The sequence below is a fragment of the Lactuca saligna genome, chromosome 7 (assembly GCF_052625555.1).
Source record: "Lactuca saligna cultivar CGN05327 chromosome 7, ASM5262555v1, whole genome shotgun sequence".
Taxonomy (NCBI): domain Eukaryota; kingdom Viridiplantae; phylum Streptophyta; class Magnoliopsida; order Asterales; family Asteraceae; genus Lactuca; species Lactuca saligna.
Genome location: NC_136423.1, coordinates 62,036,227 through 62,054,228, shown reverse-complemented (window position 1 = coordinate 62,054,228; position 18,002 = coordinate 62,036,227). Strand labels below are relative to the sequence as shown.

Sequence of the window (18,002 nt, the reverse complement as noted above, 5' to 3'; positions counted from 1 at the left end):
TTGTCTAATTACTCAACATATTCTAACTCTTGGGTGCTTGATACAGGATGTGGTATTCACATATGTTCTGATTTGCAGGGCCTAAGAAGAAGTGAGGATGTGGAGCACGGGAAGATAAACTTAATCATGGGGAATAGGAAGGCTTCACCTGTTTCCAAGATTGGAGTTTATACTTTGTTGCTTAATAATGGGTTAAAATTAGATTTGAATAAATGTGTGTACTCATCTGAAATGGCGAGGAATATTATTTCTTTTCATGCTTTGTACAAACAAGGTTTTACCTTTTCGTTTGATAATGAATGTGGTGGTATTAATGCTTTGTTTAATAATGTGTTTTATTTTAAAGCATTACCTTGTGATGGCGTGTATGAAACTGTGTCGATTGTAGACAACTTAGGAAATAATGTGTTGTATATTGATTCTTCTACTAGCCTAGATAAAGCATCATTGTGGCATTGTCCTCTTGGACATGTAAATAAGAAACGCATAGGCCAACTCCAAAAGAGTGGAGTCTTGGAATCATTTGACCTCAAATCAGATGATAGTTGTGAATCTTGTCTACTTGGAAAAATGACAAAATCACCCTTCACTGGAACTTGTGAGAGGGGTGAGGGTTTGTTGGACCTAATACATACTGATGTATGTGGACCATTCAAAACCGCCACAAGGGACGCTAATCGGTATTATGTGACTTTTATTGATGATTTTAGTAGATATGGGTATGTCTACTTAATCAAACATAAGTTCGAAACCTTTGAAAGGTTTAAGGAATTCAAGCAGGAAGTAGAAAATCAATTGGGCAGGAACATTAAGATGCTTCGATCCGATCGAGGTGGTGAGTATCTTAGTACCGAGTTCCTTGACTATCTTAAGGAGTGTGGGATTGTCTCACAATTGACTCCTCCCAGGACACCACAGCTGAATGGTGTAGCTGAGAGGCGTAATCGTACCTTGTTGGACATGGTTCGCTCTATGATGAGTCGAGTTTCGTTACCAATCTCTTTTTGGGGGTATGCCTTAGAGACTGCCGCCCATATCCTTAATCTAGTCCCTACAAAGAAGGTTACCAAAACACCTCATGAGATGTGGACTGGGAAGGTTCCCAATTTGGACCACATCAAAATTTGGGGTTGCGAAGCCTTCGTGAGGCGCGAAACTCATGATAAGCTTGAACCCCGAAGTGAAAGGTGTATTTTCATCGGCTACCCACAGAAATCCTTCGGTTACCTTTTCTACAGACCCAGTGAGAATGTGGTCTTTGTAGCACGAAGAGGGATCTTTCGCGAGAAAGAATTTATAAGCCAAGGAGACAGTGGGAGGCAGATTGATCTTGAAGAAATTCAAGAATCAATTGGTGAAGGAACCTCAGACACTAGCAATCAACCTGAGGAAGAAACTCCTGTTGATCCAGCTGACGAGTCTGTACCTCCGAGACGTTCCACACGGGTTAGGAACACACCTTCGTTTTATTATGGTTTTCATATTACTACGGAAGGTGATACGTTTATTAGTGATAGTACACTAGTAAATTTGGATGAACCTAGCAGTGTTAAGGAAGCCATGGCAAGCCCGGAGTCTGCTAAATGGAAGGAGGCTATGGACAGCGAGATACAGTCCATGTATGACAATCAAGTTTGGAACTTGGTTGACAATGTACCGGGCCGTAAAACAGTCGGGTGCAAATGGATCTTCAAAAAGAAGACCGACATGGAAGGAAAAGTGCATACTTATAAGGCTCGACTGGTTGCGAAGGGTTTTACTCAGACTCAAGGTATTGATTATGATGAAACCTTCTCGCCGGTGGCCAAGATTAAGTCTATTAGGGTTATGTTAGCCATTGCAGCATTTCATGATTATGAAATATGGCAAATGGATGTCAAAACCGCTTTCCTTAATGGAAAGTTGGCTGAGGATGTGTACATGAATCAGCCAGAGGGTTTTGTCAATGCAGAATACCCTAATAGAGTATGCAAGCTTGAGAAATCCATTTATGGATTAAAACAAGCATCTCGTAGCTGGAATCTTTGTTTTGATGAGAAGGTAAAAGAGTTTGGCTTCTTGAGAAGCGAAGATGAGTCTTGCGTGTATGTCAGAGCTAGTGGGAGTATAGTTAGCTTCTTGGTACTGTATGTGGATGACATACTACTCATAGGAAATGACATCCCAACCTTGCAGGAGGTTAAGTCCTGGCTTGGGAAGTGCTTTGCTATGAAGGACCTAGGGGAGGCTACCTATATCCTAGGGATAAGGATATTAAGAGAAAGGAGTAGAAGACTAATTGGACTTAGTCAGAGTATCTACTTGGATAAGGTGTTGAAAAGGTTCAACATGGAGAATTCCAAGAAAGGAGATTTACCGATCCAAAGCAATACCAAACTGAGTAAGACTCAGAGTCCGAGTACAGAGGCAGAGATAGCTGAGATGAGCCAATTACCATATGCTTCCGCAGTTGGCTCGATCATGTATGCTATGACTTGTACCCGTCCTGATGTGGCATTTGCTTTGAGCATGGTCAGCAGGTATAAGGGGAATCCTGGCAAGGCTCATTGGACCGCGGTAAAGAACATTCTCAAGTACCTGCGGAGGACTAAGGATTGGATTCTTACCCTTGGTGGCAGTGATGACTTGAGAATATTAGGGTATAGTGATGCTGGTTTTCAGACTGATAGGGATAATTTCCGCTCTCAGTCGGGCTGGATCTTTACCTTAAATGGAGGGGCAATTTCTTGGAAGAGTTCCAAACAGGAGACGGTGGCTGATTCGACTTGTGAATCAGAGTATATAGCAGCGAGTGAAGCAGCGAAGGAGGCGATATGGCTAAAGAACTTCATCGGAGACCTTGGAGTTGTACCAGCTATTAAGGAACCTATAGAGATTTTCTGTGATAACAATGCTGCGGTTATCTTAGCCAAGGAACCGAGAGATCATGGCAGATCCCGACACATTGCCAGAAAATATCACTTCATAAGACACAAGATTGAAGAAGGACTCCTTGTGACAAGGAGGATATCGTCAGATGAGAATCCTGCAGATCCCCTTACGAAGGGACTGACGAGGGTTAAGCATTTTCAGCATGCGAGACGCATCGGGCTGAGGGACGATATTAGTTTTACAGATTAGATAGTTTTCCTGAAACTTGTAAAATGTAATCGACGTTTGATGATGAATAAAATTTGTGATTTATTTATGAGTAAAGTGTTACTATCATTGTCAATTATTTACTATTGTTTCAGTTTTGCATGTTTTGACTTCCAGAATAATTAATTTATTCAAACCTCCACAATCGATCATACGTCGGAAGTAGGTATGAATCAAGATTGTCATGAATTGGGTTTGTAGATGCCTTAAAGGTGTTTAGACATGGCAATGGTTGCTGCAACATTCATGAGTACTCATAAGTTATGAGTATTGGTATAAACCCACGCTCACTTGTATCACTTCATGGAATTTATCTCGAGTGATCGTGAGACGATAACATCATATAAATCTTTAAACCTAGAGATATGAGTTGTTACCTATGAGTTGGTTGTGCATTGATTGCACGTAAACACATCAGTAACTTGATGTTATAAAACGTTCCTTTGTGTACAATTCAATAAGTAGTAGAACAAGCATATCAGTCGAAGTTTATCTGTTCCTTCTAGAAATAGAAGCGATATCTGGGCCCCTCGATGATTTTGTGTTGACCCATTTACCAGGCCTGGTCAGAACTAAACCGATGTGTTCAGTGAAGTTCTTCGTCAAACAAATCGGATAATCGAGAAACAACTGCTAGACAATAAGCAAGACATAGTTCCATGTGTTTGTCCGGCTGATATCATGAGAACAGAGGATTATGTGATCACTTATCTAAAATGGCGCTTCATAGTTCGACAGAGTCTTCATTGTTCGAGGGAGTTTTCGAGAGCTACGATTGTTGGTTGGTTCCTGAAGTTATAGGCAAATATAGTTATTAGACTTATCCAAGTGGGAGTCTGTTGGATAAGGTGTCTAAGTCCATAACTTATTTGGTATATACTTGACCCGACCGGCATGGTCCATTTGGGTTGCATCTCATCCAAACTATTATGGATAATTTTATGAGAGTTATACACATATGTTTATTAATATATTATGAGTTATAATATATTAATATGAAGTTACGTTATTTAATTAGTTTTAGTCTTAAATTAATTATGAATTAATTTAGAGATTAAAAGGAATACTAATTAAATTATGGGCTATTTGTTTTATATAGTGTGGGCTAATACTCATTTGTTAATGGGCTAGGATTATGTGGAAGTCCATGGATGATCCATGGAGCTTTTAACCCATGGATCCTTGGAAAAGGAAAAGACATGGGTTATTAGGGTTTCACCCTAACCATGCATACTATATAAGCATGCTTATGGAGCATGAAATGAAGCCTAAGAGAAAGCTAGTGATCTAGTGTGTGTGTGCATGTGTGTGGCCGATTTATACAAGGTGTATATACTCTCTCAAAGTTTTCCAAGAGTTTGTGGTGTTTGTGATTCCATTTGAGGCATTCACACTATTGGTGCTTGGCCCTCAAACTCCTAAGAACCAAACTCACCAAAAGGTATGTAATCTCTTCTAACTCTTTTATGTTGAAATGTTCCCCATGCCATGTTAGATAGGTTATAAACCTTGGAAAATTATTATTTTGCATGTATTTAGACAAACATAGATCCAAGGTTTATTAGGGTTGCATGCACACTTAGGAAGTGTTAGATTGCTCAAAACCCAACAGTTGTCTGTGTGATACTTGTATGATATGAGTTGGCGGTTGAGTGTGGGCTAGGCCCATATCTCTCCGAGAGTGGAGTGTGGGCTAGGCCCGTATCTCCCAGATAGCGAAGAGTGGGCAAGGCCCGTATCTTCACGAGTGTGGGCATGGCCCGTATCTCCCAGAAAGCAAAGTGTGGGCAGGGCCCGTATCTTCACGAGTGTGGGCAAGGGCCCGTATCTCATAGTTGAATGTTGTTGTTATATGCTTGCATGGTATGGGGTATTATGGGGGAACTCACTAAGCTTTGTGCTTACGGTTTGCAGTTTGATTTCAGGTACCTCTTCAGCTAAGGGAAAGGAGCCGGTGCGGTAGCAACACTTCACACATACGCCTTTTGTTTTCCGCATTGTAGATTTTCTGGGATGTACTCTGAATTCTGATTATGATGTCACCGGTTTTTCAGACATGGATTTTTATCATGAATGTTTGTAATGATGTTTTATGTTTTCACCTAAATTAAAAATAAAATTTTTAACCGGTATTTTTAGGGTGTTACATCATCGATCTTAACCATGTACATTCTTTACTAGCTTCATTTAGTGCAATTACTTCAGCATGATTTGAGGATGTGGCAACAAGTGTTTGCTTTTGAGAACGCCAGGAAATTTTGAGATCTAGCTTTATGGTATCAGAAAAATAACTTGCACCTGCATAACCAATCAAGCATTGTTTTTAATTGTTAGGATAAAATAACCCTAAATCACTAGTTCCTTGAAGGTATCGAAAAATATGTTTGATTTCATTCCAATGTCTTTTTGTTGAGGCTGAGCTAAATCTTGCTAACAAGTTTACAGCGAAAGAAATGTCAGGTCTAGTACAATTGGTAAAATATATAAGAGATCCAATTGCATTTAGATATGGTACTTCTGAACCAAGGACTTCTTCATTTTCTTCGCATGGACGAAATGGATCCTTGTCAATATTTAATGATCCAGCAACCATTGGAGTGCTTAAAGGATTTGCATTGTCCATATTGAAACGTTTAAAGACACTTTCTGTGTAATTTAATTGATGCACAAATAGAAATAGAATCCTGGATAGTCGTTTGGACATAGACTCGACGAGTTGGATAGACAACTCGGCGAGTCGGGTCAACTGGAAGTTGACTCTGACTTTGACTTAGGGCATGGTCGGGGGTAAAAGGGTCATTTCACCCAAAAGGCAGTAAATATTGATTGGTTGAGTATGTTGTGGGAATTACAGCCGGAGGATTTCCGGAGTAGCAACAGCAGCAGACAGTCGGTTCCCACACACACCAACAGCTATTTCGAGGTGAGTTTCCTTTCAGTAGTAACGGGTCTAAGGCACCAAGGCCTGCCCGTATAGACAAGACGTTAGTATTAGAGTGTGGGCCAAGCCCGTATCTCTTAATTGAGTGATTGCGATATATGCTAGTAGGATAGAGCTGTCTATACTTGTTGTCTTTGTGATACTTGTATGATATGAGTTGGCGGTTGAGTGTGGGCTAGGCCCGTATCTCTCTGAGAGTGGAGTGTGGGCTAGGCCCGTATCTCCCAGATAGCGAAGAGTGGGCAAGGCCCGTATCTTCAAGAGTGTGGGCATGGCCCGTATCTCCCAGAAAGCAAAGTGTGGGCAGGGCCCGTATCTTCACGAGTGTGGGCAAGGGCCCGTATCTCATAGTTGAATGTTGTTGTTATATGCTTGAATGGTATGGGGTATTATGGGGGAACTCACTAAGCTTTGTGCTTACGGTTTGCAGTTTGATTTCAGATACCTCTTCAGCTAAGGGAAAGGAGCCGGCGCGGTAGCAGCACTTCACACATACACCTTTTGTTTTCCGCATTGTAGATTTTCTGGGATGTACTCTGAATTCTGATTATGATGTCACCGGTTTTTCAGACATGGATTTTTATCATGAATGTTTGTAATGATGTTTTATGTTTTCACCTAAATTAAAAATAAAATTTTTAACCGGTAATTTTGGGGTGTTACATCATCGATCTTAACCATGTACATTCTCTACTAGCTTCATTTAGTGCAATTACTTCAGCATGATTTGAGGATGTGGCAACAAGTGTTTGCTTTTGAGAATGCCAGGAAATTTTGAGATCTAGCTTTATGGTATCGGAAAAATAACCTGCACCTGCATAACCAATCAAGCATTGTTTTTAATTGTTAGGATAAAATAACCCTAAATCACTAGTTCCTTGAAGGTATCGAAAAATATGTTTGATTTCATTCCAATGTCTTTTTGTTGAGGCTGAGCTAAATCTTGCTAACAAGTTTACAGCGAAAGAAATGTTAGGTCTAGTACAATTGGTAAAATATATAAGAGATCCAATGCATTTAGATATGGTACTTCTGAACCAAGGACTTCTTCATTTTCTTCGCATGGACGAAATGGATCCTTGTCAATATTTAATGATCCAACAACCATTAGAGTGCTTAAAGGATTTGCATTGTCCATATTGAAACGTTTAAAGACACTTTCTGTGTAATTTAATTGATGCACAAGTATTCCGTTAGGCATATGCTCAATCTGTAAACCAAGACAATATTTGGTTTTTCCAAGATCTTCCATTTCAATTTTTTTTAAAGTTCAATCACTTCAAGGATTTCTTTATTCGTTCCAATGATGTTCAAATCATCAACATAGACTGCTATGATCACATATCCAGATGTTGTTTTCTTAATAAATACACATGGACAAATGGTGTTATTTTCATAACCTTTACTTGTCAAATAATCGCTTAAACGATTGTACCACATGCACTCAAATTGCTTTAAACCGTACAAAGATCTTTGTAATTTTATAGAATACATTTCTTTGGGTTTTGCACTTAATGCTTCAAGCATTTTAAATCCTTCAGGGATTTTATATGGATATCACTATCAAGTGATCCATATAAGTAAGTTGTAACAACATCCATAAGACGCATCTCTAAATTTTTAGATACTGCCAAGCTGATTAAATATCTGAAAGTGGTTGCATCCATTACCGGTGAATAAGTTTCTTCATAATCAATTTCAGGTCTTTGAGAGAAACCTTGAGCAACAAGCCTGGCCTTGTATCTTACAATTTCATCTTTCTCATTTCTTTTTCATACGAAGATCCATCTATATCCTAATTGTTTCACAACTTCATGTGTGAGGATAATGTTCCGAAAAACCTTTCTCTTGTTAAAAGAATTTAATTCAACTTGCATAACTTCCTTACATTTAGCCCAATCATTTATTCTTTGACATTTAATGACAGATTATAGTTCAGGATCATCATTCATAATATCACATGCAACTGAATAAGAAAAATATTGCACCTATATTGTCAGTTTCATTTTGGTCACATATTCTATTTATCTGACCATAATTTTGTGCATCATCCTCCTTTCCTAGGGGAATTTGAATAATTTGTGTTTCTCCAGGAACACTTTCCTCATGATCTAGTGCATTTTCTGCTCCTCTTCTTTTTCGTGGGTTCTTATCCTAAAAACCAAATGGCCTTCCATGCTTCAGGCGTGTTTTAGATTCTTGACTAACTTTATCATCAGATTGTCCATGTGGAATGTCAATTCGAGCTGGAACATTGACAACTGGTATATATGATTTAGTCACCCTTTTTGTGTCGATAAATGCATTAGGTAATTGATTTTCCATTACTTGGAAATGCATTATCTTTTGAACTTCCATGTCACATTATTTTGTGCGAGGGTCAAGATATGATAAAGAAGGCTCATGCCATGACACATCATTTTCCAGAATCTTCTTTTCTCCACCTAATGATGAGAAATTTGCCTCATAAAATTGACAATTTGCTAGGCGTGCTGTGAAAACATCACTTGTTAATGGTTCAATATATCTTATAATAGAGACTGGCTCATAACCAACATATATTTCCAACCTTCTTTGAGGACCCATTTTTTTTCTGTTGAGGCGGTGCAATAGGGACATATACTATACACCCAAAAATTCTCAAATGGGATATGTTTGGCTCTTGACCGAAAGCAAGTGGTAGTGGAGAATATACATGATATGAACTTGGTCTTATGCGTATGAATGATCCTGCATGTAAGATTGCATGGCCCTAAACAAAAACAAGAAGTTTGATCCTCATTATCAATGGTCTTGCTATTAGTTGGAGACGTTTAATCAATGATTTAACTAAACCATTTTGTGTGTGTACATGAGCAATTGGATGCTCAACAACAATTTCTACAGACATACAATAATCATTAAATGCTTGTGAAGTAAATTCACCAGCATTATCAAGTCTCACTCTTTTGAGAGTATAATCATGGAAATGTGCCTTAATTTAATAATTTGGACAAGAAACTTTGCAAATGCCTTATTACAAGTTGATAATAGGAAAACATGAGACCATTTTCTGGATGCATCTATTAAGACCATAAAGTATCTAAATGGTCCAGACGGAGGGTGAATCGATCCACATATATCACCTTGAATTCTTTCTATAAATCTAGGTGATTCCCTTTCAACTTTCATTGGAGAGTGTTTTATAATTAACTTTCCAAGGGAACAAGATGTACATGGTTTTATACTATTGGATTGAGGGAACTTTTGGTCCTTCAATGGATGCCTATGTGTATTCTTATTTGGAGAAAATAAGGCATTTTCTATACAAAAGCTTGTACCATTTGGTAATATATAATGGGTTTTCCCGGTTCCCTCTATCAAGTCTGCAGAATCTGATATTGTATGTATGACTGTTTTTGTTGGTACTAATTTTGAAAAATATTTCTTTGATTTCAGAATAGTATGTGTACTACCACTATCTGTTATACAAAGATCTCTAATCTTTTCTTGGTGTTGTACTCCAGTTGGACTCATATTAAACTTCACATATGAAAGGAATAATAAGTGAATAAACATAATCATAATTACTATTAAAAAAAAAGTTCATTTATTGTAGGAAAGACATTACATGAAAAACAAACAAATGAAAAACAGTTTTACTAGAACAATAATAGATTTTTTTTTTAGTTTATGTCTTCCATGCCATTGCAGAAATCAACAACATTTAGCGGAGTGAATTCAACATTATCAATGAGGTTTGCTTCTTTTCCTTTTCCTTTAATGGACTCTTGATAAAGTTGACAAAGATGTGCAGGTGTGCGATAGGTCCTTGACCAATGGCCTGTGTTACCACATCTATAACATGAACCATCATATTTTTATGATATCCCAATGTCATGCCTTGCCACTTTGGCCTTATCCTGTGTGTGGACATTGTTTCTTTGTGAATATTGGTAATTATTCCTTTTTTGGCCACGACCACGATTATTACCTTGTCCACGACCAGAATTATGGTTCTGATTATGGCTTTGGTTTCGATTAAAATAGCCACGGCCTTGTTCTCGACCACGACCACACCCTCGTCCACATGTATTGTTTACATCAATATTTGTAGCACTTGCTTCAGGAAGTGCTACTGATCCTGTTGGACGAGATTCATAGTTTTTCATCAAGAGTTCATTGTTTTGCTCTGCAACGAGCAGACATGCATTCAGTTAAGAATATCTTGTGAACAATTGCATCCGATATTGTTGCATCAAGGTAATGTTTGCTGCATGAAATGTGGAGTAAGTTTTCTCCAACATATCTTCATCAGTAACTTCTTGTCTACAATACTTGAGTTGTGATCATATTCTGAACAAAGCTGAGTTGTATTCATTTACTTTTTTGAAGTCATGAAACCTCAGTGTTCTCCATTCATCTCTAGCACTTGGAAGTATAACTTCCTTTTGATGATCAAATCTTTCTTTCAAAAGATTCCAGAGAATACTTGGATCAGTAACATCAAGATATTCAAATCTCAACATTTCATCAATATGCTTACGAAGGAAAACTTGTGCTTTTGCTTTGTCTTGTGCCAAACAATTATTAAATTCATATATAGCATTTGAGATTACCATGGACTCAATATGCAATTTTAAATCTATCATCCATGGCACATAGTTTTTCCCACTAACTTCAAGTGCTGCAAACTCGAGCTTTGCAATGTCGGACATAATGTAACTATAAATTTTAAACAAAATAAAAATAAAAATAAAAATTCATCTATTTCAATAAATATTACACAAAAAAATAAGCGGTAAAGCTAAAACTGCATACAAGCCTAAAAGTATATGAAATTCCATATTATCTTCGATGTTAAGGATTGTGATAAAAAGTAACATGATTATTATAGTCATGATTATCACAAAAGGATGAATCATCTTGAAGTTTGATTTCTTGAAATTGATTTGTTTGATAAAAGAGAGAATTATTTGTTGTGGGTAAAATAAGCACGGTAAAGATGTTTATTTATTGTAAAAAAATATAGCTGTTGTTTTTGCTGTTTATAACCATTGCATATATATTTCCGTTGTGTATATATGTATATGCATTTTATAAATCATTTAATAAGATTTATAACTAATACATAACTTTACTTTGTATAATTTTACTAATTAAAAACATTAATAAATATTAGAAAATGTTTAAATAAAATTATGAAGAGTATCTAAAACATAAATAAACATTAACATGTATAAATAAATATATTTTAAATGTTAGTATGCATAAATAAAAGTTAGTTGTCTAATATAAATGTTAGTATAAAAGTTAGTTGCATAATTAAATGTTAGTATGCATAAAAATTAGAATACATAAAGAAATGTTAGTATAAGAAATAAAAATTGTTAGTAGTCCATAATATCCATAATGTATAAGTTTTATTAATTCATTAGTATCATTATTATTTTAATACGATGGAGGTTTTATTAATTAATAGTGTTTTTACTAAGTAATACATACATTGATTAAGATAGATGTGATTTTCACTTGTTTAATAACCTTGATTATAGTTTTTGTGTTGATAACGTGTTATGAATTAAGCGTTATTAATATAACTTTAAACCAAACCAAACTAGTAAACTTTGATAAGAACTTTAATTGAGAAGAAATAATATTTAGAGATAGTATGAAAGTTATATCTCTTATAACTTTTGATGTGCCTCATTCTTTACAATGGAGGAGTATTTATACTACAAATTTTATTAACATATAAAGGAAAACTGCAATAAAGTCCCTACATATTGGGCTCATAATCGATTTAGCCCTTATATATTTTTTTTATTCAATTAAGTCCCAAATACCGGTAATCGTATTCAATTTAACCATTGGACCCTGTCAACAGGTCATCCAACTTTAAAAAATTACATTTTCGGCACAGATTTCAAAATTTATTACAAATTTGGTCCAAAATTTACACTTTGGCCCAAATTTTATTTTTTTTTTACAAATTTGGTCCAAAATTTACCCTTTTTGCCCAAATTTTAGGATTTTTATTATGAATTCATCATAACTTTAGTTTTCTTTACAACTTTTTTTTTTCTCAAAAGTTTGTTTCTAATATGTTTTTTCTTTAAAACTCATATTTTTACAAAAAAAAAAAAAAAAACGTATTTTCACATAAAAATCTTATATTTTCTATATAAAAAATTTTTTAAAAAACTTTTTTGTATACGAAATATCTAATTATAAAAATAGGTTTGGAATATTTGTGTAATTTCTCTTAAAAAAATCAATTAAAAAAATTAAAAGTAACCCTAAATTATACTATTAAGTTATAGTTTGTCAAAAACTAGTTACACTTATTTTAATATTATTTATTTGTTCTTTAATTAGATTTATAGGAAAAGTTTAAATAATTAAAGATGCTACATATTGAAAACTTTATATTTTTTGTTTCTCGCTGAATACATGTTCATACATATAGCTCATCATCACTTTGGATTTCTTTATTTAAACTTCTTTGTAAAATCGGATTCATGTGTCAATTTTGTTTGTTGTAATAACAAAAAATAACTATCTAGAAAGGAGCAATTGTCATTTGTCGTTAAGGAGGTTTTTGGCAGAAAATAACATTTAACAAATGTAAAAAAGTATTATAAACGTTGATAGTTACAACTCCTACTGAAATCAATATAGATTGTCATATATAAGATTAGAACAACTTTACATACCTTTTGTCATATATATATATATATATATATATATATATATATGTGTGTGTGTGTGTGTGTGTATGTGTGTGTGTGTGTGTGTGTGTGATCAAAGGTATGATTTAATTTACAAAGATGCAACAAATTGAAAAATACATATAAACAACTATATTAAAATCTCATAGAAAAAAGAATACACACTAAATAGAACACATATTAAAATATCTATATTAATAGTATAATTTAGGGTTACTTTTAATTTAGGGTAACTAGTGTAATTATTTTTTGATAAACTATAATTTAATAGTATAATTTAGGGTTACTTTTAATTTCTTAATTGATTTTTTAAGAGAAATCATACAAATAATCCAAACCTATTTTTATAATTAGTTATTTCATATACAAAAAAGTTTTTATATAGAAAAACTAAGATTTTTATGTGAAAATATGTTTTTTTTTTTGTATAAATATGAGTTTTAAAGAAAAAAACATATTAGAAACAAACTTTTGAGAAAAAAAGTTGTAAAAAAGACTAAAGTTAGGATGAATTCATAATAAAATTATAAAATTTGGGCAAAAAGTGTAAATTTTGGACCAAATTTGTAAAAGAAAATTTAAACCTGAGCCAAAAATGTAAAATTTGAATCAAATTTATAATAAATTTTGAAATCTGAGCCGAAAATGTAATTTTTGAAAGTTTGATGATCTGTTGACCGGGTCAAAGGGTTAAATTGAATACGATTACTGGTATTTGGGATTTAATTGAATAAAAAAAAATATAAGGGTTAAATCGATTATAAGACAAATATGTAGGAACTTTATTATAGTTTACAACATATAATTATAACTAGTTAGAAATGTTGATAAATTTAGCATACACCAATTATTATATCATCCACCAATTATTTACAACAAATTGATAGTTTTTTGGGCTCCAATAATAATAACCCAATTAACCAAGTAGTCATTGTATTTTGGAGATAACCTTAGAAGAAAATAACACATTTGAATTTGAAAAAGAATATATCGTGTTTTTTTGGGTATAAACGAGTTATTCACTCCTACTTAATAATTGTGCAGGATAAATAAAATCAAAGGTTAGAAAATGTATATTTTGAAATTCGTAGCCGTTAATCCGGACCTCACCCACAATGTTCCAACATCCTCCTCTTTTCTTCACTCACTCCCGCCACTTCCTCCGCCGCCGCCACCACCACAACCACCACCTATCAACACCGCCTCTTCTTCAGCGTTTCCTCTCAACTATCTCACACACTCTCTCACACCCTATCTACACCATATGGGCTGCCAACACTGGTCTTGGCAAAACCCTCGTTTCCACCGGCCTCGCCGCCTCCTCCCTCCTCTCTTCCTCACCATCACCTTCGAAATTAGTCTACATCAAACCTCTCCAAACAGGCTTCCCTCTCGACTCCGATTCCGCCTTCATTTACCGCAAAATTCCCCAAATTCTCCTCCACTGTAACCCCCAATCAACTCTCCTAGCTTCCAACCAAACCCTAAACGTCTCCATGCAGGCCGAGAAACTAAAAATCGGCAACAATTTCAGTGGAGAAGTGCGGACAAGTAAGAACGGGTTTGGTGATTTTGGTTATTATGAAGAGAGGAAGCTTGGGATTGGGGAAGAGGTGGGGTCTGAGTTGATATGCAAGACAATGTACGCATGGAAAGAGGCGATTTCACCACATTTGGCTGCTGAGAGAGAAGGTGCAAATGTGGAGGATTCTGATGTGTTGGCATTGTTGAAGAGATGTTTGGAAATTGGGGTTGGAAGTAAGCGAAATGGTGGGAATACTGTTTTGAGTTTGGTTGAGACTGCTGGTGGTGTTGCAAGTCCAGGATCATCTGGATCTCTTCAATGTGACTTGTATCGGTGAGTGCATTTCCAGTTGTTTATAAAGTTAGCATACACCACTTTTGTCACTTCTTCATGCTTCAATACAATTAGCTCAAACTTCTTACAACATGTATGTAGGCCATTTCGATTACCTTCAATTCTAGTTGGAGACGGAAGATTAGGGGGCATTTCAGGAACAATTTCAGCCTACGAGAGTCTTACAATACGAGGTTATGATGTAGTTGCTATTGTTCTTGAAGATCATGGCCTAAAAAATGAAGCGCCATTGTTGTCTTACCTTAGAAACAGGTGAACAAACTTTCAACCATTCTTTATCTTTCTCAATGTAAAAAAAAACCATAACTTGTAGTGATTAGAAAACTTAAATATACATTCTTTTGTCTTTGAATTTGTAAGGGTACCCGTTCTTGTTCTTCCATCTATCCCAAAAGATCCCTCAGACAACTTGATGGAGTGGTTTGTTGAATCAAAAACTGTTTTTGACTCATTGAATGTGATAATGATGTCATCACATCAAAAAAGAACAGATAGACTACACGAAATGCCAAAAAAGGCTCAAGAAATCTTTTGGTGGCCTTTCACTCAACATAAGCTTGTATCAGAAGAAAAAGTCACAGTCATTGATTCTCGTTGTGGAGAAAACTTTTCAGTTCACAAGGTTATATTTCTCTTTCTTTTCATCATTCTTCTCAAAATAAAACCTATTTTTTGTTTTTTAATTTCATTTTTGTTTATAAAGTTTATCTGATTTGAGCTATATGATTCGTATACAGGTGAAGGATGATGGATGCATTACTGAAATGTTTGATGCTTGTGCAAGCTGGTGGACACAGGGTCCTAATGCTGCTTTACAGGTCATTCTATGCTTTTGTAGTAATTTGTATTTTTATTAGTTGAAGGGCAATTCTGTAATTTTGACTTATACTTGTTTAGGTGGGTTCAGATTAAGCTTGCAAGGGATATGGGGTATACTGCTGCAAGGTTTGGGCATGTAATGTTCCCTGAGAATGTTTATGAGCCAGTTCTTGAATGTGCTGAACTTTTGCTTCAAGGTGTAGGAAAAGGTTAGTTTTTTACTTTTCTTTTATTTATTATTTCTTTATTAATAATAGAATGAAATTGAATATTCATCATAAAATGTAGGATGGGCTTCTCGAGCATATTTTTCAGATAATGGATCAACAGCAATTGAAATTGCTCTGAAAATGGCATTTAGGAAATTCTTGGTTGATAATGAGTTGCTTTTGGACACTGATGAAAACAGTATTGAGCTTAAGGTTTATAAATTATTGAATCTTTTATCCTAAAATATTATAATACTATTTAATTCAATTTCTTTAAAAGAAAGTTTTATTTATTCCTTTCAGGTTGTAGCACTTAAAGGATCATATCATGGAGACACATTAGGTGCTATGGAAGCACAAGCTCCATCACCTTATACTGGTTTTCTCCAGCAACCATGGTTAGCTTTACATTTTCTTTAAACTTTTATAATTTATTTATTTTTTTTTATTTTTATTTTTATTTTTTTAAATTTAATACTTTCAGGTATACTGGAAGAGGGTTTTTTCTTGATCCTCCATTGGTTTGTATGTGTGATGGAGTCTGGAAAATATCCATTCCTGGAAATATGAAAGCTGATGATGTGATTTTGGAAGATACATGTAAGCAAAACATATATCTTGACTTATGAGGATGAGGGTATTTATGTCTTTTTCACTTTATTAACAAAATCCTGTCTTTTTCAACAGCTTTTAAGTCGCGTAATGAAGTTTTTAATAAAAGTAGAGATGATTCAAGTCTTGCTGAAGTTTATTCGTCATATATTTCACAAGAATTAAAGCTAAATTCAAGATCAAAAAAATTAGCTCATGCAGGAGCATTAATCATAGAACCAGGTAAAAGTGTAACTACAAAAACTATTAGAAGTGACTTTTTTTTTTAATAAATATTTTGTATTTTTATAGTGATACAAGGGGCAGGTGGCATGCTAATGGTGGACCCACTGTTTCAGCGCTTACTTGTTAAAGAATGTCAAAATCGTAAAATTCCAGTGATTTTTGATGAAGTTTTTACTGGTTTTTGGCGCTTAGGGGTGGAGGTATGTTGGGTTTTATTCTAGAAAGAAGGGTAAAATTGTCATTTTACTCACGTTCAAACAGTTCTTTTAGTCAATAACACAACCAGTCTTTGTTTATATAGAGAAAAGAGAAACATACAAATATAATACTCTTAATCTTGTATTTCTCAACTTAATGGAAAAACAGTTGACGTTTTACCGATTTGCCCTTGTTTATTTTATTTTTTTCATTTCAGTCTGCAGCAGAGTTACTTTTCTGTCAGCCAGATATAGCCTGTTACGCAAAGTTAATGACAGGTGGCATTATCCCATTGGCTGTTACATTGGCCACAAATGATGTTTTTGAATCATTTGTTGGAGACTCAAAGGTAAATAATGATCTTATTGTTTCTTTTTTTCTTACTGTGGAAAAAAAAACAATGTTGTATGTTTTTGAAAGATTCTTAAATTCTTTATTTATTTATTTATTTATTTATTTATTTATTTCTTATGTCAGCTAAAGGCTCTTCTCCATGGACACTCATATTCAGCACATGCTTTAGGGTGTGCAGCAGCTTGTAATTCCATTAAATGGTTCAAGGATTCACAAACAAACCCTAATTTGATTCCTCAACAAAATCTATTAACAGAGGTACTTATAATTCGAAACATTATTCCTTTTTTTTTTTTTTAAATAGTTTCTCCAAAATACAAAAAATTGGTATTTTATTGGTGTGTTTCAGTTATGGGATACAGATCTAGTTCAAAAGATCTCATTTCATCCAATAGTAGAAAGAGTGGTTTCATTAGGAACTCTGTTTGCTGTAGAGCTTCAAGTAGAAGACTCTGAGGCTGGGTATGTATCATTACCTAATATTAATCACATGATTTTTGAAGGGTATTTATGTCATTTTCTTTTGTAGGTATGCATCTGTATGTGCAACGTCTCTTTTATTAAAGCTAAGGGAAGATGGTATTTACATGCGGCCTTTGGGAAATGTGATATACATGATGTGTGGGCCGTGTACTTCTCCTCATGTTTGTTTGCAAATGTTGGAGACACTTTACACAAGACTTAATGGGTTCAGACATGACAAAATTGAAAAGGACTCTGAAATACAATCTTAGATTGATGAATTGTTGTCTTGAGAACCCAATATTTGCAAACAATATGTATTTTATTTGTATTTTTGAGAATTGGTTATTTTAGAAAGAAACTTTATTACTAAAAATGATGTTTGCAATAATAAGAATTAAAACGTAAAAGTGTATTTTTTTTTGGTTAGGGGACAAAAAGGAAAGTTGGTGATT

At 34.7% G+C, this 18,002-nt stretch overlaps 2 protein-coding genes across 2 annotated transcripts; one reads left to right on the top strand and one right to left on the bottom strand.

Annotated features, from left to right (window-relative positions):
• Positions 1-9,744: 9,744 nt before the first annotated feature.
• On the bottom strand, positions 9,745-10,905 carry LOC145007012 (uncharacterized). Its single transcript, XM_078966017.1, has 4 exons — positions 10,880-10,905; positions 10,551-10,783; positions 9,962-10,250; positions 9,745-9,916 (listed from the first exon to the last, which is right to left on the bottom strand). The coding sequence occupies exons 1-4, from the start codon at positions 10,903-10,905 to the stop codon at positions 9,745-9,747; spliced, it is 720 nt and encodes a 239-aa protein (XP_078822143.1).
• Positions 10,906-13,864: 2,959 nt separating this feature from the next.
• Positions 13,865-17,923, top strand: BIO1 (adenosylmethionine-8-amino-7-oxononanoate transaminase). Its single transcript, XM_078963199.1, has 14 exons — positions 13,865-14,647; positions 14,750-14,920; positions 15,029-15,290; positions 15,406-15,486; positions 15,576-15,696; positions 15,776-15,909; positions 16,000-16,094; positions 16,181-16,296; positions 16,384-16,530; positions 16,600-16,733; positions 16,949-17,080; positions 17,209-17,343; positions 17,435-17,547; positions 17,615-17,923. The coding sequence occupies exons 1-14, from the start codon at positions 13,905-13,907 to the stop codon at positions 17,817-17,819; spliced, it is 2,589 nt and encodes an 862-aa protein (XP_078819325.1). The 5' UTR covers positions 13,865-13,904; the 3' UTR covers positions 17,820-17,923.
• Positions 17,924-18,002: the final 79 nt, after the last annotated feature.